The sequence below is a fragment of the Cannabis sativa genome, chromosome 8 (assembly GCF_029168945.1).
Source record: "Cannabis sativa cultivar Pink pepper isolate KNU-18-1 chromosome 8, ASM2916894v1, whole genome shotgun sequence".
Classification (NCBI taxonomy): domain Eukaryota; kingdom Viridiplantae; phylum Streptophyta; class Magnoliopsida; order Rosales; family Cannabaceae; genus Cannabis; species Cannabis sativa.
In genome coordinates, this window is record NC_083608.1 from 31,333,650 (window position 1) to 31,352,554 (window position 18,905).

At 35.0% G+C, this 18,905-nt stretch overlaps 1 protein-coding gene across 2 annotated transcripts; it reads right to left on the reverse strand.

Annotated features, from left to right (window-relative positions):
- Positions 1–6,500: 6,500 nt before the first annotated feature.
- On the reverse strand, positions 6,501–10,865 carry LOC115701363 (probable lipid-A-disaccharide synthase, mitochondrial). 2 transcript variants are annotated; one of them, XM_030629141.2, is made up of 10 exons: positions 10,716–10,865; positions 10,500–10,605; positions 9,604–9,852; positions 9,372–9,471; positions 9,156–9,261; positions 8,848–9,068; positions 8,574–8,652; positions 8,108–8,346; positions 7,311–7,537; positions 6,501–6,795 (listed from the first exon to the last, which is right to left on the reverse strand). In XM_030629141.2, exons 2-10 carry the CDS (start codon positions 10,544–10,546, stop codon positions 6,609–6,611), a joined length of 1,455 nt encoding a protein of 484 aa, XP_030485001.2. In that variant the 5' UTR covers positions 10,547–10,605; positions 10,716–10,865; the 3' UTR covers positions 6,501–6,608. The 2 variants fall into 2 exon arrangements, with proteins under 2 accessions (XP_030485001.2, XP_030485002.2); XM_030629142.2 differs by lacking the exon at positions 10,500–10,605 and having other exon boundaries at positions 10,716–10,863.
- Between the last annotated feature and the right edge of the window lie 8,040 nt (positions 10,866–18,905).

The window sequence follows — 18,905 nt, forward strand, 5'->3', positions numbered from 1 at the left end:
TCTCGAAAGATAAGTAATCTTGTAAGTTTTTTATATAGTTTATGATCACCCTAATGGTGGCGACTGTATAAGACTTGCAAGAATATGAAACAATGGTGGAAGCTCATAAGATAGAATAGCCTTGACTCTCGCCTAAACGGGACAACGCGGATTCAAATCTTGATCGAATAAAAGGTTGCTAGAATGTTTGACAATTTAGATGAGCTGACAACTCTATTCAATGGATGGTAGCTTTGACTCTCGCCTAAACGCGACACTGATATCAGTTTGTTGAAAACCTTGAAAATTATTTAGGATTGTATGTTTTAGTATTTTCACTTGTCATTCCTACTTGCTATATGCTTGATAATTTCTGAATTGTGTATGAATTTGTATTGAACCGTGTTATTTTCTGTTATTAAATTGTAGTTTAATTTCGAATCTCCATTGTTGGTCTAAATTGGCTTGTTTTTCTAATGAGATAAATCCCTAATGGATTTCCACCATTAGACTAACATAATAGTGTTAGATCTCGAAAGATAAATATTGTATATGCAACATCTAGCCGTTCATCAATTGATGACACCTTAGACTAGTATTTTACAATATGAAACAAGAAGATTGTATAAATAAGATTACTTTGACTCTCGCTAATCGGAGCATCGTTGGATTCTTATTTAAAACGAAATTATCGTAATTCCTCTTAGCTTATTCATTTCGAATCAGCTTAATGACATATCATTGGATGAATGGTCTATAAATCATATAAAGTCTTATTTTCTCTTAAGAAATTAGATGACGCATATGATTATATTCCTGGAATTCTATCCCAAAATGATATAAATCCTCAATCTTAGAAATCTCCTACTTGTATAGGCAAATCTTAGAGTTAGATTAGTAGTGGTGGTCCAAGAAAGAATTACTAATTATACAGTTACACTTTCACAAGTGTTTCATAACCATTTTCTTTCAATGGATTTAAACTGTATGAGTTTAGTATTCTGTGACAGATATCCACTTGCACTATTCTAAGAGCTCTCTGTTGTAACTAAAAGATACAACCACATTTTATAAATCTATGGCATTTGTATCTTGTTCATAGTGGTTTTGACAAGATCATTCTCTGCAAAGAATTAATATGCCTATATCCACTGAAAGTATAATCATCTCATTCGCAAATGGATGTACATTCAAGGGTGGATATGAGTTTTCGTTGTATTCTTAAAACGATCACTCTGGATTTTACCTTATGCAAAAGAAATTTGAAATGTTTGAAAAATTTCATGAATTTCTAGCAATGGTAATTGGTTAAAGATCTTGCGAACTGATAGGGGTGGAGAAAAAGTTAGTAGATATGCAGTTCAAAGATCATTAATTTGATTTTTGAATTATATCCAAACTTACCTCCCCAGAAATTCGAGTTGCATATTGATGATTAGTTACTAGTCGTTGCCTAAATCCTTCTATGGTAATAAAATTTCAGAATGATGCAATGGTTGTATACTTAATGTAAATCATTACTAGATTCATGGATGACCTAATCGAAATCTTAAGAAAAGCTAGAACTGCTAACCCTGGTTTGCATGTTTGTTAGCTATTCTAAGTGATTAGGGGTGGATCATCCCATAGTCATTAGATAAGAAAGTGTTTGTTAAAACAAATACTACTTTTCTAAGAAAATGACTAAGTCTGAAAATAAAGTAGCAAATAAAGGAGATATTTTTTCTTGATTCCATAAGTGTTCTATCATCTTATTCGTTACAAGATGATCCCACTGCCTCTGTTGTCTTAACACAACCGAAGAGGTCAATACCATTTAGTTTTCGTAGACACAATTCACGGTACCTTGTTGTAGTGGGAGAGTTTCAAGGAACTTTACCTTCTCATGACTTGGAAAATACTAGTGATTAAAATCAATTGTGAGTTTAAACAAGTAATGGATTGTCAAGATAAGAAACTAAGAAGAAAGCCAAGAGAACTATGGTTTGATCCATTCACATGGAGTAACCTAAAGTTTTCTGTTACAAGGACATGAAAGTAAATTTTCGTTAATAAGTCTATTCAATGGACTTAACAAAACTTCCTGTTCCTAGTATTGTAGGTTTGAGTTTATCTAAACCTATGGCTTGTGGTATACCTGGAAATTACTTACTCTAATGCTAGCATGAGATGCTGATGCATTTTCTTTCCAATGGAAATCTATAGAAGCTTCACAACTTTTTAGATATAGATTTTATTTATCTAAGGAAAAGTCTCAACTATTCCAGAAAAGATAAAGCCATGAAAGAATTTCTTGAATCAACAGTGAGAGGTCTCACATATGCTTTAGTATGCCTTAGACTAGACACCTGCTGTTGAGTGGGAGTAATGAGTAAGTATTAGATTAATCCAGGAGAAGAACATTGGAAGACAATCAAGTAAATCTTAAGATTAAGAAGAGGAACTATATGTTAGTCGATAAGGGTGTGTTTAAAACTCTTAGACTACACCACATCAGATTTCAAGACTTGCCTGTGTGCTAGAAAGTCTGCTGATGAGATGGTGATTACTCTGGGGGTGGAGTAGTGATTTTGGAGAAGTGTAAAAACCTATCTGAAATCTCTTGGTCTACCATAGAGAGACTGAATGTTAAAAGTTGCAGGAAAGATACTTATTCAATCTAAGAAAAGTTCTATACTATTGTGGCACCGTTCCAACTTGCCTTAACTACTAGGGTTACTTCCTGAATAACCAAAGAGTAGTTGCCAAAAGTGTAGAATCCAGTATCCCATGAGAGTAGATATATAGAGAGGAATTTCACATTATCAAAGATTTTGTGATTAAGGGAAAGTAATAGTGGAGAAAAGGTTGTGTTTAATTCAACCTATCAGATCCTATTACGAGGAGTATACTACTATTACACTTGATTTGTATATCAAGGTGTTAATAATTATTTGAAATGCACTTTTTGTTTTATATTAGTGCAAGTGGGAGTTTGTTGAGTTTTATGCCCTAAATAAAACTCATTTCATATAATCAGATTTACTTATTAATAAAGATCAGAAATAACATTTTATGTTGCATGGTTCACATGATTTATTTCATGATTATATGTATATAATGTATGAATTCTTTTTAAGTCCAGAATATATCAGTTTGTTAAAGATTATAGTGTTGTCAGCACAGTGGAATATAATCTTTATTATATGTTCAAAAGTTTATTCCCTGATTTGTCAGAACACTGGATTTAGACTGACATGGTATAATCAGCGATAGGTATTCTTACACCTTGGAAAAGTGTTATGTCCTTTCCAGGACATTGGCAAAGTTTACCAGTATCGGATGTATGGAGTATACATCGGAAGGGACCGATATTGAACTTTGATTAGATATATTAAAATTTACCGTAATATCTATTCAATTCAATATCACATGTTGATCCTAGATCAAATGATCTTAATCCTGATATGGTTAGGTTCAATCTCAAGAGTGTTACTCGTGTTCTTTGATTTGTTAGTTAAGCCGACTTTCGGGTCAGGGTGATACGTACATTTTGGGAACACGGTAATGCAATTGAGTGGGAGCGCTAACATAAATATGGAATCTATAGCTTCTATTTGGCAAATAGAAAGTAAAGGATGATTTTCTTCGAGCTTAACCAAACGAAAAATAAATGGTGGAGATCTCATTTCACTTAGCTGAAATATCATTTATACAGGTTAAGTGTTTTAAGGATAAAATACATTGAAGGTGTAGCGGTAACAGTAGTGCCTTTTCAATGTAGATCATCTATATAGAGGATCATTGATCACATTAGGGTTATAACAATGGATAACTAATGACGTGTCTATATCGTGGAACATATAGAGCGTTCTATATGACTGAGAGTGCAATTCCAAGTTCTAAGTGTGGATTCAATGAGGAATTAATAAGTTAGGGAATTTACTTGGTAAATTCGGTTCGACTTATTGGAAGCTCGGTTATATAGACCCATGGTCCCCATATTAGTTGAGACCATACTGCTTGTAAGACTCAGTTAATTGATTTTAATTAATCAATTATAATTCTAAAAGTTAGACTATGTCTACTTTATGAATTCTCACTAAGTAAGGATGAAATCGTAAATAAAAGGGTTTCTAGGTTTAATTATTAATTAAGAGACTTTGTATGTCTAATTAATAATTATTTTAAATGACAATATTATTTAATAATCTATTTTAGTTATTAAATAATTAGTTTTGGCATTTAAATGATTAGAATTGAAAAAATGGCATTTTTGGAGAAATAGAAATAAAATTGAGGAAACTGCAAAATCCAAGTGAGGCCTATATCACCCTATGGTCGGCCACCTCTTTGTGATTTTCCCAATTATTATTTTCAATTTTAATTGCCATGTAATTGCTAATCAAAGCCTAGCAATAATAGGAAAGTGGTGGATCACACTAAATAAGGCAGTTAATCAATTACACAGTAAAAGAGAAAACTGCTTATTTGGAAAGTTGTGCTCTCCCTTTTCCCTATATAAAGCAACCCTTGTTCTCTTCTCTTGCATGTCTTTGTATGCTTCGTAAGCCACGAAATTAAGAGAGAAAAAGAGAGAAAATTTCGAAATCCTTGTGAGATGAGTAGTGCCCACACACATCAAGTGGTACCTCAATCATAGTATGTAAGACTATGAAAATTCTGCATCAAAGAAGGAGAAAAGAAGATCCAGGTTCAGATGTTGGTGATGCTCTACTACAGAAAGGAATCAAGGGCTAGAGATTTGAACGGAAGGAGTCATAATATTCCGCTGCACCCACTGTAAGATTTTCTAACTTTATATGTGTTTATTTTCATTGTTTTAGAATTTATATTAGGTTGCTAATCCAACATACATGATAGTAAATGGATCCTCGTAAAATAATTTCCAACAACTCTGTCATTGCCGGTAACACCCATAAAATTCAAAATTCTTGTAATTACCCTGAGCCACTGCTTGGCTTTCATTACATCGGGAACTTTCCAGAAAAACTGGAGGTGCGTGCTTGCGAAACCTCATTTACTTATTATCGCTTATTTTGGAAATTTTAAACATGCGCCTATTCAACTATCAGGCTACTAACATGCTTCCTACTAGGCTTTTCTTAAAACATACTATTAAAATAAACTACTAAAACAATAAAGGCTTACTGAACCGTGAGTCGAACTGATCACTGATGATGATTGTACATGTCTTGACGATTTTTGGAAGACAACCTAGCGGCTCTGATACCAAATTGTAACACCCTACTAGTTTAGGCGTGTTAACGTGATTTTTAACTTAATTGTGCAGCTCGTTGCTAATCAACGAGTTTATTGAAAATCGTGAATAATTAAAACTTCATTTAACTAATTATAAATACCAAGATAAATTAATTATACTAAACCGAGATCCCGTTACAAAATATTTACAAAAGTTTTACAGTGCATAATACAAAAGTTTGTCGCCCAACAACTATACAAAATATGGCCAGCTAAAGACCGTACGCTCCAGGCCTAACCGCCCCGACATGTACAATCCTCATCTGCTCGCTCTCATGGCTGCTCAACCTTAGCTTTGCCCTTACCTACACATGCAAACAATAAATGGTTTTTTTCTTGTTTTTTTATGGTTTTGTTCGTCGTTTTAGAAGGTGGAAGCGTCTAATTCACTTTTCGTCCGTACAGTATAAAAGAAATAAAAATGAATCATGACAGTATTTTTGTAATTCCTGGCGTGTGGTAGTATAATTGTAATATTTACCCCCAAATCAGTATTTATGTAAAATCTCATTTACTCTATGCGACTATAATGATTGCACAGTGTAAACCTATGATCGTTTTGCAACTATAATAGTTATTTATAGTCACACAATATTATTCATAATCGTTTTTGCGATTATACAAATTTATTTTGCGAATAAAATTTTTTATAAAGTTATTTTGCTAATAAAAAATTTCAAACGTTATTTTTGCAAAACACTCCAAATAAAGTTGCTGTAATTTATTCCAGTTATTATTATTATTGTTACAAAATGGTAATTAAATTTATTAAAAATTAAGGTAGCATTTAGTAACACTTTTGTTTTAAATTTTTTAATCACAAAAATAAAAGTAAAATTTTTATTTTTAAAATTTATTTTTGAAAAATAAAAATGCGTTTTATAACCACTTTTATTTTTCAATTTTAAAAACAAAAAACAAAAGTGTTTTGTAAACTTTATTTTTCATTTTCATTTGTTGATTTTATTTAAGTCGGGTATGAAGTCGGGTCCGAGATCGAGACCGGGGGCGAGTCCAAGTCTTGGGCCAGGTCCGAGTTTGGTTTTTAAAGTCTAAGTTGGAGTCGGAGTCGGAGTCCAAAATATTAATTGAAAAAAAAACTGTTTAAAACAAAAATTAAAAAATTGAAAAAGTAAAAACAATTTTATAGAACATGATTTTGGAAAATATTTTTACTTTTCCAATTTTAAAAACAAAAAACTTATTAAAAAAGTGTTACCAAACGCACCCTTAGTAAAATAAGTGTGAACAGTTAGGCGTGTTTCCAAATCATTCATAATTAATGAGAAGCAATATTTCAGAAGTCTCAAAACAAAACATTTACTATCTCGATTGTGTTTGAGCAATAGCACATTCTAAAACTGTAATTATGGCTTCTCATGGTACAAAATGAGAAAGGCTGCTAACATACTTGGGGATTGAATGGGGAAGCTGAGCCTCAAATTTTGCTGGCCCATATTGTTCATGGTTTCTTCTGGTGGTAGCAGAAGTCTGATGACCTTTTCCGCAGCAGCAATCTGTTCTTCTTGAAGGTGATCGTTATTTATTAAGTCACTGCAATTACAAAGTACTAGCCAGTTAATGAACAAGCACAATAAAACTGTAACATTGAGATTCATGTTAAATTATTAGAGTTATTTCTAGGAGCCATCTGGGTGCATTAAAGTAGATGACGGTGAGCAAATAATCTGTAGAACTTGCAGACCACATCGAAATATGTTAAAGGCCAAAACATTTGATGTTATTCATCATTGGAAATTTTTTTCAACTTCTAAGTATATTTTCCATATAATTCCACTGAATTGTGAGCTCTCAATGAACTTAAAAATGTTAACGAGGTAAGAAACTCAATCATAGTGGTAGATAAGTACCACAAGAGATCAAATCCCAGACTACCTGCAAGGAAACTAGGGTCTGAACATTCATTGAAATAGTTATAAGGCATAAACATTGTAAGCAGAGCAATACTGCATTATATGTTACTCATAAACATCTGCCATGCTGCTTAATCAATAATCAATATCGGAGAAAAAAATGTTTTCAATGGAAGAAAAAAAAAAGTTGCTTACGTTAATAATGTAGCCAGTTTTGTGTGTGTGCATGAATGGAAGAGAGCTTCAGGGATGATAGCTGAATCCATAAGAATGTTGGGAAGGGAAACATAGCATATCTTTGCTTTATATCGAATAAACCACTCAGTTAGGAAATGGGCTCGATAAGCTACAACACATGGTACCTGTGCAAGCTGCATCTCCACAGCAACTGTACCGGATGTACATAGTGAAACCTTACTCGCCTGCAAGTTGTTTAGCTTTTTTTTTAATATAAGACATTTGACATATTGACAATCTAATTAGGTGTAAATAGATACAAGACTAGGAACTTGGTTTCAGCTGAATCCCATTCTTTCTTCCTCCATAACATGTTATATGTTGATGCTAAACAGCTCCTAAGATAATCAATTTCGAATTTAGAGAAATTTAGAACATGGCTTAGCTAAATAACAATGTTTCCAGACCACCCCTTAATGGGTCAACAACACTGCAGAGCATTAGAACCGGGTTAATATATAGATCCACAAACTATTGGATTATTCCAAAGAGAATTTGCCAATTACACATTTGGTCACAGAACAACAAGGGGACACAAACACACACACTCATAAAGGGTAAAATCAGACATGCATAATTCTGCAAACAATCTTTTGAATTGACTAATGTGATTGGGTTAGAAATCACACAAGGAGCTTCTTCCAGCCACAATAATCAACACAGTATACTTCCATAAAAAAAATCACTTAAAAGTAAACAAGGTAAAACTTATTCAATGTATAAATAATATTCACTCACACAATACTTTTTCTTACACTTAATGCATCATATTTCAGGTGATGGGATCCCCCTGGAACCAATATGGCCGGCACAGGCCATTTACTAACAACTCCGTCAATGTAGCTTTCAACATGCCGATTAGAAGCAACATGAATTACAGTTACCAATTCAGGAAAGGACTCTTTTAACAGGTCCATTGTATTTCTGAAGATTGTGAGCATTCTAGTGACCTCTTGTAATCTGCTTCCAGGAAGCAAGGAAACAACAGTAGCTCCTACACAAAATAAAAAAGCAAATAAAGGTAGTACTTAAATGCAGTATATTTAAAGACCTTATAGAGAAGGGATAAAAACATCTGATCTCCTATGGCAACTTTATTTCACCCCTTAATACTCTCAGAGCTTGTGAAAGTCCCCTCAATACTTTCAGAGCATGGGAAAGGATGATAAAACAATTTTAAAATTTAGCACATATGAATTCATAATACAAATTATGATTTACCTGCAGGTATTGCATTTTTCTCTTTGAAATCTTCTGATTTTCCTTCAATCTTCCATTTACATGGTGAAGTATTCCTATCCTGCCATAATAAACCTCCCATGAATTGGTGCTTACTCTGTCAAATCTACTCTAATGGCTAATCACATGTTTGCCTTTTCCAATGCAGTTAGTATGCTTAAGTACAAAACTGGAACAAATAATTTCCACCATATATTCTCCAGTAAGGGAATAAGAAATACACTCATTCAACCCCAAAACAGAAGAAGGTGCTTACTTTTAATTCCATAACATCCTCAACAATGGGGTGACCCACGAAAGTTGCACCTAGCCCGTTAGCTCTGCACACTCCTTCCTCAAATGGAAGTATACACAAGACATGATCCACAAATTCAGTTAGGCCTTTGAGTCTTGCTTCACCCCCTTTCCATGCCCAAAATGAAGGTGCTACATAATGGAAGTGTACTGGACCATCCAAATTGAGCTGATTGTATCTAACTGCAAAAATATTCCCTCAATTTCTCATATCCTAAGTTTATCACTTACCATCAAGAAAATGTTACTATGACCCCAAAATTATATGACCTCGTAACTTCTTTAGAAGACGAAAAGAAAAACCCTTGTTGTCAACTGTTACAACAACATGAGGTTTAAACACAAGTGCAGCCTCTATTGTATCCTTCAACTTAGCCTGAAATTTACAATAGGGTGCATGAAATTATTCACGAGTTAGTGCATGGATTTGTTACAAATTCTCGACATATATTCTGCTAGCAGAATCTTAAGTTACTCACTACTCACCCTGAGTTTATTTATATGTGGCAATAGCTCCCATATACCCATCACAGAAATATCCTCTATGGGAAACAGAGATGTTAAACCTTGTTTGGCCATCAGGGATCTGAGCATATGGATAAGCAATGGAAGAATTTAGAAACATATAGCATTATGCTTAAGGGTAGCAGAATGTGAAAGACAGTTAGGAGAAAGCAGAGAAATAAAAATATTTAGTCCAATGATGATCACATCTTACCCTCCAACACCAGAAAATCTGATGGGAAGTGGAGAGAGCTTCTTTAGGGATGCCATAAGTCTTGAAGCAATTGTATCCCCAGAAACCTCTCCAGAAACTATAAAAACCCTCACTTCTCCATCTGTTGTTGCCTTGTCTATCACAGTTCTGCTGGAAACAGATAAATGTCTACTCAGAAGCCTTAAGAAGCCTCTGTGCTTTTCACTCTTAACATTCCATATTGCTTTCAACAACATTTCAAATATCACCCTAGCCATATAAGACATGAAACAAGTTAGAAGTTTAACATGCAAATATTTGAAAAGGCGTTTGAATCACAAATTAAATAATTAACTAACATTCTGAATTGTTTAAGGAGCTGATTATTTCACGATTGTAAGAATATATTTCTGAGAAGGTGATTAGTTACATTTGTCTTTCAGCTGATTTTTTAGTCTAAATACTGACCTTTGTGATTTAATAACAATCTGAAGATAAAATAAAAACATAATATGTGATTGATAAAGCTGAATTTTAACAAACTATTTTACAAGGACATTATTCTACACAAAAAGAAAGTTGAATTTTGAACAGCAAGATATATATTTGTATTAGAAGTTTTTAATATAGCAAGAAACAACAAATGAAATTCTTTTATTTAAATACATAAAAATCAAACTTTCAAAGTCAAGCTAGGTGTAAGTTTATTTTTTTTTTCTTTTCTATTACAAATTCTTACTATTAGACAACAAAATCAATAATTATCACCATGAAAAGCTATGCTTCACTATGGATAGGAATGGTACTGAGTAAGATTTCATTTCCATGGATGAAAAGAGAGTAATGAAAGCAACACAGAAAGAAAATTTAACATGAAAATAATATCATAAGTTTAACATGAAAATGGTATCAAATACCTTAGCACACTTCTGCCCAACACTAAAAAAAACGCGTATTTATACATATAGAACAAGTTTCTAGAAAAGTGAGTCTCCTTAAATCTTGAAACAACTGACCGACTTTCTGTATAAAATGTTGGGTAATTTATAACATTGTAAGGACTAACAAGTATAATTATTGTTCTTAGAAAAAATGAAGTATAATATGGGACAAAGAAAATTAAGTGAGTTTACCGTATAGGTTGTTTAGGAAGGTGGAGTGAGGGAGTAAGGATAGAAGAGCAGTAGCAGAGAAGAGAGACTATTGGAAAATAGTCGTCTCGTCGTTCCCAGCCCACGTATCAGGGGTTGTTTTGCTTTTGAGCTTTTGCTCTTCTTTTCGCATTTTTTGGGCGAAAAAATATGAACATGTCATCTCTAATTTTAGCAAAATCAATATACAATAAAAATGACACTGCAATTTTGGCAAAACATAATTTTTCTTTCTTTTTTTTTTTTTTTTTAGAGAAAAAGACCATTATATTAATTGGAATAAATTACATGAAATTCCTCTAACTAAAAATAGTCAGTATCCACAACTTTTCCGGTCATTGATAGTAAAGGGTCTTGTCTTTTGACATGTATGGTATGTGAGTTAAGAAAGTGAGTTGTGAGTTATTCTGGTGGTTGGTGTTATGGCTAGGGGTGAAAATCGGTCGGTTATGATCGGTTTTTACAATTTTATAACCGACCGGTCGGTTACGATTTTATTTTACGAAAACCGTAACCCACCGTTTGAAAATTATAACCGTATAAAACCGACCGTACGGTTTTTGGCACTTTTTAGTGGTTTTTTTGGTTTGGCGGTTTTGGACGGTTTAAGGCAGTTTTTGGCAGTTTTTAGTGGTTTTTTAGTTTAACTAATTTTTTATTTCAAAAACCGAAACCGACCGCTATGTCAAAAAAACCGAAACCGAAACCGACTGCCAAATTTGGTGATGACGTGGAACCGAAAATTCGGTTACGGTCTAGTCGGTTAGATGTTCGGTTTTGGTTTATCAGTTTTTATGAACACCCCTAATTATGGCTTCTAGCAGTAGGACGATGGAGGATTTGGGTGATAGGTGGGAAAATCTGAATGTGAATGATGAAGAAGAGGTGGGATTCAGGTTCGACCAGGTGGAAGGGTTGGCAGATGACTTTGATGCTCGGTGGTGTTTGGTGGGCCGAATACTGTCTAATAAACCGGCATATTTCGATTCACTTAGAAACGTAATGGCGTCACTGTGGCGTCCCAGTAAGGGCATGTATGTAAAGGAATTAGAGACCAATAAATACTTGTGTCAGTTCTTTCATGAAGTTGATATCAGTAGGGCTCTTGAGGGCACACCATGGACATTCAACAAGATACCTTTGAGCATTGAAAGGCTTAAGGAATGTGATAATCCCAGACTAGGTGTATTGAATACTATGGAAATATGGGTCCAAATTTATGATTTACAAGTACGGTTCAAGAGTGAACATGTTTTAAGAGCTGTCAGGGCTTACGTCGGAAAGTTCGTGTCTTCATGTTCGAAGAACTTTACTGGGATATGGAGAGATTACTTTCGGGTTCGAGTGTTAATCAATATCGATCGACCTCTTAAAAGGAGAATGAAAATATTTAAGAACAAGGAAGAGTGGTTCTGAGCAAATTTCAAGTATGAACGGGTGCTGACGTTTTGCTTTATTTATGGCGTTATAGGCCATTCGGAGAAGTTTTGCCATAGATTGTTTGAGGAATCTCTGGATTCCATTGTCAAGCCTTACGATTTGTTTATGAAGGCTCCCAACCGCAGACAACATCATCAAATCGGCGCTCAATGGCTCCGGGATAGTATGGGGCAGCCAATGGAGGGTTCCTCTCCAACCATGGCGAACCAGAGCAACCAGCAACCAGGGTCGGGCTTCACGGAGGGGACGATGGGGAATCGCACATACTTGGGAGACGGAAATCTTGAAGTTACAGGTGGTTATGGGCTAGTTGAAAATCAAGGAGAAAAAAGTGGGATTGATATTAATGAGCCTATATCAGGAAATAATTTTAAATTTTAAGAAGAGGGGTTAGTTGTTTATGATACTAAGAGGAGGCGTGTGGAAGAGGGTATATGCCAGCTGGAGGAAAGTTTGTTAGGCCAAGAAAGTGAGAGGGAGATATTGGGCTGAAATGATACATGTGTAAAAGGAGGGGAAGATACTAGCCCATTACATTGGGCTGAAGGGGTGATAGATGTGGATATCGACCCACAAGGTGACCATATGGAGGAGGTTAGGAATAAGGGGGTGAATTAGATAAATCACTTGGTAAAAGTGGTATTTTTCAAAAAAAAATTGTTATTGGCGGGTTCTCCTAATGGGACCCGCCGGGAGTTATGAGTTTGTTAAGTTGGAATTGTCGTGGGCTTGGGAACCCACGGATTGTTCAATTCCTTAAGGAAATTGTTTTTCAAAAGAGACCCAATTTAATTTTTTTTTTTTTTTTTTTTGTGAGACACTATGTAAGAAAGAGAAAGTTGAATGTGTGAGAGCTTTATTAGGCTATGATGGAAGTTTTATTGTTGAGGCTCGTGGTCATAGCGGGGGTCTTGCAATGTTGTGGAAAAATCAAGATGATGGCAAGCTTCTTAGTTTTAGTAACAACCACATTGATTTGGAGTTGAAACTTGAAGGCCATCCTTTGTTTCGTGCAACTAGCTTTTATGGTGAACCTCAGAGGAGTTTGCGTGGGAACTCTGGGAGACTTATTCGTCAGCTAGCTGGGGAATCGACTCTTCCATGGTGTTTAATGGGCGATGTGAATAATGTCCTTCATCATAGTGACAAAAGAGGTGGTCGTCCTTATCAAAGCTCTTTACTTCAAGGGTTTCAAGATGTGGTGTCAAAATGCAACCTTATTGATATGGAGCTGGTGGGCTATCCTTTTACTTGGGAGAAGGGGAGGGGTACGGAGGCATTGACCGAAGTTCGGTTGGATAAAGCTCTAATCACTCACAGTTGGAATGGTCTTTTTCCCGACGCAAGGTTAGAAAACTTGGCAATATCTACTTCTGATCATTGTCCTATTTGGTTGACTCTTAACTTGTTCAAGAAGATGGTTACTATAAAGAAATTTCAGTTTGAAAATGCTTGGGTGCGTGAGCCTATGTGTCGCCAGATTATGCATGATAATTGGGAGGTTCATGAGTCAAATCCCTTAAGCTCAAAAATCAAATGCTGGAGTACTGCTTTGGCCGAATGAGGGAAGGATATAACGGGAAATTTTAAGCAGTGAATAAGCAACTGTAATAAAATAATGAAGCTGCTGAAAAATAGAAGGGATGTTGATTCAGTTAATAGATACAAGGAGGCTCAAAACTGTTTATTTGAAGTCCTGGCTCATAAGGAGGTTTTTTGGAAACAACGATCCAAGCAATTGTGGTTGCTAGGGGTGTACATCAAACTGCTCAAACCGCTCAAACCGCCTGCACCGCACCGCACCGCAAAAAAAATGCGGTTTGAAATTCTTCGCGGTGCGGTTGCGGTTTGAATTTTTCCCAAACCGCGCGGTGCGGTGCGATTTGCGGTTTTGAATTATTAAACCGCGATTCAAATCGCACCGCACCGCATCTTTTAAAATTTCAATTTTTATATTTATTTTATTAAGCCCATACATATGAGCCCAACCCAAGCCTATAAATCTTAGGGCAAAATCCATCTCTTCACAAACTCTCTCTTCTTAGCAACAAACCCAAGCACATACATGTGTATTAAAATTTGGAGTTAGAAGTTTGTGTTTGTTTTATTTTTAATCTATTGATGTAAGTATGTTAGTTGTACATTTATATTGTTGTTGGAATTTAATTAGTTTCAAGTTTGTTATTTTGATTTAGGTGTGTTGTTGAAACTTTAAAAAGATTATTGACTTATTGTTATTGTTATAACTTTTATTAGTCTCAAGTTTGTTGTATTTTCTTAAGTGTTTTGGAATAATTATATTAATGATAGTTTAATTATTTTATGATGATTTCAAAAAAAAAAAAATTGTGATAGTTCAAACCGCATAAACCGCGAAAACCGCACCACACCGCATCATTTTTTGCGGTGCGGTTTTTGCGGTTTTTTAGTATCGCGGTGCGGGTGCAGTTTGGAAAATTGTAAAAACCGCATGTGCGGGTTGGTTTGAAAAAATGGTTAAAAACCGCACCACCCACACCGCGAACACCCCTAGTGGTTGCAATCGGGTGACCAAAATACTAAGTATTTGTCACTGAAAAATAGAAGTGGAATTTGAGTGGATTGGGAAAATGGTTTACCTGGTGTCGTTGAAGATTATTTTAAAGAGTTGTTTACCGCTTCAGAAATTGATTGGGAAAGGGTCACAGCTTGTGTGCATAGTCGGGTGTCGACTGCTATGAATGAGATTGTTGTTATTCCGGTTGAAGCTGAGGAGGTTCGGAAAGCTCTTTTCCAGATGCATCCAGATAAATCACCTGGTCCAGATGGGTTTAATCCTGGTTTCTATCAGAAGTTCTGGGATATTGTCAGCAAGGACATCATTCGGTTAGCTCAACACTTCTTTACTTTTGGTGAGTTGCCTGATCATTTAAAAGAAACACATATTGTGCTTATCCCGAAGAAGTCTAAACCTGAGTGTATGGGTGATCTTAGACCAATTGCTTTATGTAATGTGGCCTATAAGATTGTATCCAAGGTGCTGCTAATCACTTAAAAGTTGTTCTCCCAAGTGATATTTCTGAAACCCCAAAGTGCCTTTTTGCCAGGAAGATTGATAACTGATAATATTCTAATCTCCTTTGAGGTTATGCATTATTTGAAAATGAAGCAAACGGAGAAGAAGGGGTTTATGGCACTTAAGTTGGACATGAGCAAAGCTTATGATCGGGTTGAGTGGGGCTTTTTACAGGCTATGTTGAGGAGGTTGGGGTTTGATGAGCTAGTGGTTAAGTTGATATTGCAATGTGTTAGTTCTGTCTCCTACACTATCACATCTGGGGGTCATGAAATTGGGCCTATCATTCCTACACGAGGTTTACGATAGGGTGATCCCCTTTCACCTTATTTGTTTCTTCTATGTGCGGAAGGATTCTCAGTATTGATAAGAGACTATGAACGGTTGGGAAAGATTCGGGGTTGCAAAGTTGCTAGAGGGGCTCCTGTGTTATCACACATGTTCTTTGCTGATGATTGTTATGTGTTTTGTAAAGCATCTAAGGATAGTGCTATGAATATGATTGAGTTGTTAGAAATTTTCCAAAAGGCTTCAGGACAACAAGTTAATTTGCAGAAGTCCTCTATCTTTTTTAGTGCTAATACCGGCAGTGGGGTGCGACAACGACTTTGCTCTATGTTGGGAGTTAATGAGGCAGGTGATGATAGCACATATTTGGGGTTCCCAAATATTGTGGGGCGTAATAAAATGGCCTTACTTGGGTTCTTGAAGGAAAAAATGCGAAAAAGGATTCAAGGTTGGGAAGGAAGATTACTTTCTCGAGCAGGGAAGGAATTGCTCATAAAAACTGTTGCCCAATCTCTTCCTAGTTATGCAATGAATGTTTTCTTGCTCCCTGTGGAAACTTGTAATGAGATGGAGCAATTGATGTGTAAATTTTTGTGGCGATCGTCTAAAAATAACAAAGGCATCCATTGGAAAAAGTGGGATAGATTGACGGTGCATAAGTCTAAAGATGGTATGGGATTTCGAAATCTGAGAGACTTTAACTTGAGTTTACTCTGTAAACAAGGATGGAGACTTTTTAGTCATCCGGACTCTCTCGTCAGTAAGATTTTTAAAGCTCGATACTACCGCAATAATACATTTTTAAATGCGGAGTTAGGTAGCATTCCAAGTTTTGTCTGGCGTAGTATTTATGAAACTCAAGGGATTGTTCGAAAAGGGGCAAGGTGTAGAGTTGGTGATGGTTCTCGGATTAATGTCTTGTTAGATCCATGGCTCCCAAATGATGATAATCCAAGGGTAACTTCTATTAATCTTGCTCTTGTTAATCAAAATGTTAAAGCGCTTATAGAAACTGATTCGCTGGCTTGGGATATTGACTTGGTGCATGATTTGTTTAATGAAAGGGATGCTAATTTGATTCTTAGCATTTCCTTGTCTTCAAGTCATTTATGTGATGCTTGGTATTGGAGTTGGAAAAGCTCGGGCTATTTTTCAGTCAAATCAGTTTATAAGTTCTTGCAAGTGAGCAAAGAATTGGGGGCACGGGATGATAACTCCATGTTTTGGAGTACTCTTTGGAAGCTAAGTGTTCCCCCAAAAGTGAAAGACTTGTTATGGAGGGCTGCTACTAATTGTTTGCCTACAAAAACAAGACTCCGCTCTAAACATGTGCCAGTTGATGCCATATGCCCTGTGTGCAAAGAAACTGATGAAACAATCTACCATAGATTGGTGGATTGCTCTTTTGCCAAGACATGTTGGCAACGGTTGGCTGTTGGTGTTAATCTGACAGCAGTTGGTTCTTTTGCTAACTGGTTTGCTTCGGTCCTACAGTAGGTAGATGAGGAAAATCGAAGGCTAGCTGCAATGATGTGTTGGGCGATATGGAGGCATTGTAATGAATTAGTTTGGTCTGAGAAAATCTCCACGGGCTTAAGATACAACTATGATTCCCACTGCTGCTTTCCTTACAGATTTAGATGGAGATGAAACATGGATCAAATCAACTGTTAATACCTTGAAGATTAATATCGATGCTGCCATTTTTTCAGAGAATGGAACTTATAGCTTCGCGGGGGTAGTTAGAGACGAAACTGGTGCGTTGGTGGAGGCGTTTAGCTGCTATCGTTCAGGAGTGCTGCAGTCCGAAATGGTGGAGGCCTTGGGTGTTAAGGAGGCGCTGAGTTGGATTAAGGCAAAGGAGTGGAAGGAGGTTGTCATTGAAACTAATAGTCTTACAGTGGTGCAAGCGTTACATATTTCTCTTCCTATGGTTTCATACTTTGGAAGTATTATTTCTGGTTGTAAGATGATGTTAAATGATTTGAGAGATGTTACAGTCAATTTTATTAGACGTTCTACAAATAGTGTTGCTCACTTCTTAGCTCGAGCATCCTATTTAGTTGTTGATCGTGTTATCAGGAGTAGTGATGTTACTCCAGATTTTAATCATGTAATCACTATGGATTGCAATTAATAAAGATCATAATTTTATTTCAAAAAAAAAAAAAAATAGTCAGTATCCACCATAAGGGCAAATTTAGCCATAGCATGGGCATAAGTATTAGTAGATCTAGAAACATGAGTGATTTGCTCGCAGGAAAAAGGATACTAAAAAGTTAACATCTTTCAAGACAGTGTGAAAAGCAGAATTACAAGCAGGAGTAGCTTTCAATCCCTGAACCACCATAAGTGAGTTTGTTTCGATGTAGTCTATAGATAGATTGAGAGAGATAAGGCATTTAAGTGTTAGAGATGGCAAAACATAATTTTGAATAATTACAATTAGGTGTTTCTATAATGCATTGTATCTATTTTGGTATTTAAAAAAAATTATTCTATTTTTCTATAGTCATCTAATTGTTTAAAATATTTTACAAAATTTTGAGAAATTTAAAATAATTTATAATATAAAAAATAATGTTTATTGTTAACTAAAAAAACGGCTTTTTGGCAGCTAAATCGTTCCAACTATCGTTTCACTTGCACTTAACTCGCATTGTGCCATTCCAATATGAAACAACCAACAAACAACTTAAAAACGACATGTATCAATCTTATTTTGCGCCAACCTAGAATAAATTACAAACCAACAAAAAATTAACACATCATCAATCCTACACTATACAAATTCAGAAACTAAATTACAAAACAACAAAAAATAATACCACATCAACATCTAAATGCATGATTGTTAGAGGTGTTAATATAACTAAAAAACTATCACATTAACAATATCACACACCAACGAGTCCAACATATATCACAAACTAATCTAATTTGCAATGTATAGCATATAAAATGTGGCTATATAACAGAATCCTTGTTTTATGAAAAATTATTGAGTGACTTTTTTTAAAATAAAAAAAAATAACAAATTATTAGATGTTGCCACGTAAAGGGTTAGCATCATGTAGTTAGTTAAACCTAAATATAATTAATCCACCTAAAGTGTTGCAATTAATAATAAATTTGTTCATATTGTTTATTTTTTTATTAAAAATTATTTTTAAATTTTGATATTTAGAATTAGTTAAATTTTAAATATTATTTTAAATTAAATTTGAATGTTTTGATAGTTTAACCAGATGAGCATTTTCATTAATTGCGAAGATAAATTTAGGACGAACAATATTTTTTTTTAATTACTATTACAAAGTATAATAATAATTTTTTTTTATTTAAATCACTATTATGCTTTCAAATTTTAATGATTATAATATTATTAA

Bases quoted from the DNA above. Each gene is read 5' to 3' on its own strand.
- LOC115701363 (XM_030629141.2), bottom strand. From the start codon at position 10,546: ATGTATAAATACGCGTTTTTTTTAGTGTTGGGCAGAAGTGTGCTAAG. The intron at 9,853-10,499 runs GTATTTGATACC...TTATATGGCTAG, and splicing joins TTGGGCAGAAGTGTGCTAAG to GGTGATATTTGAAATGTTGT. The intron at 8,653-8,847 runs GTAAGCACCTTC...TTATTATGGCAG, and splicing joins AGGATGTTATGGAATTAAAA to GATAGGAATACTTCACCATG.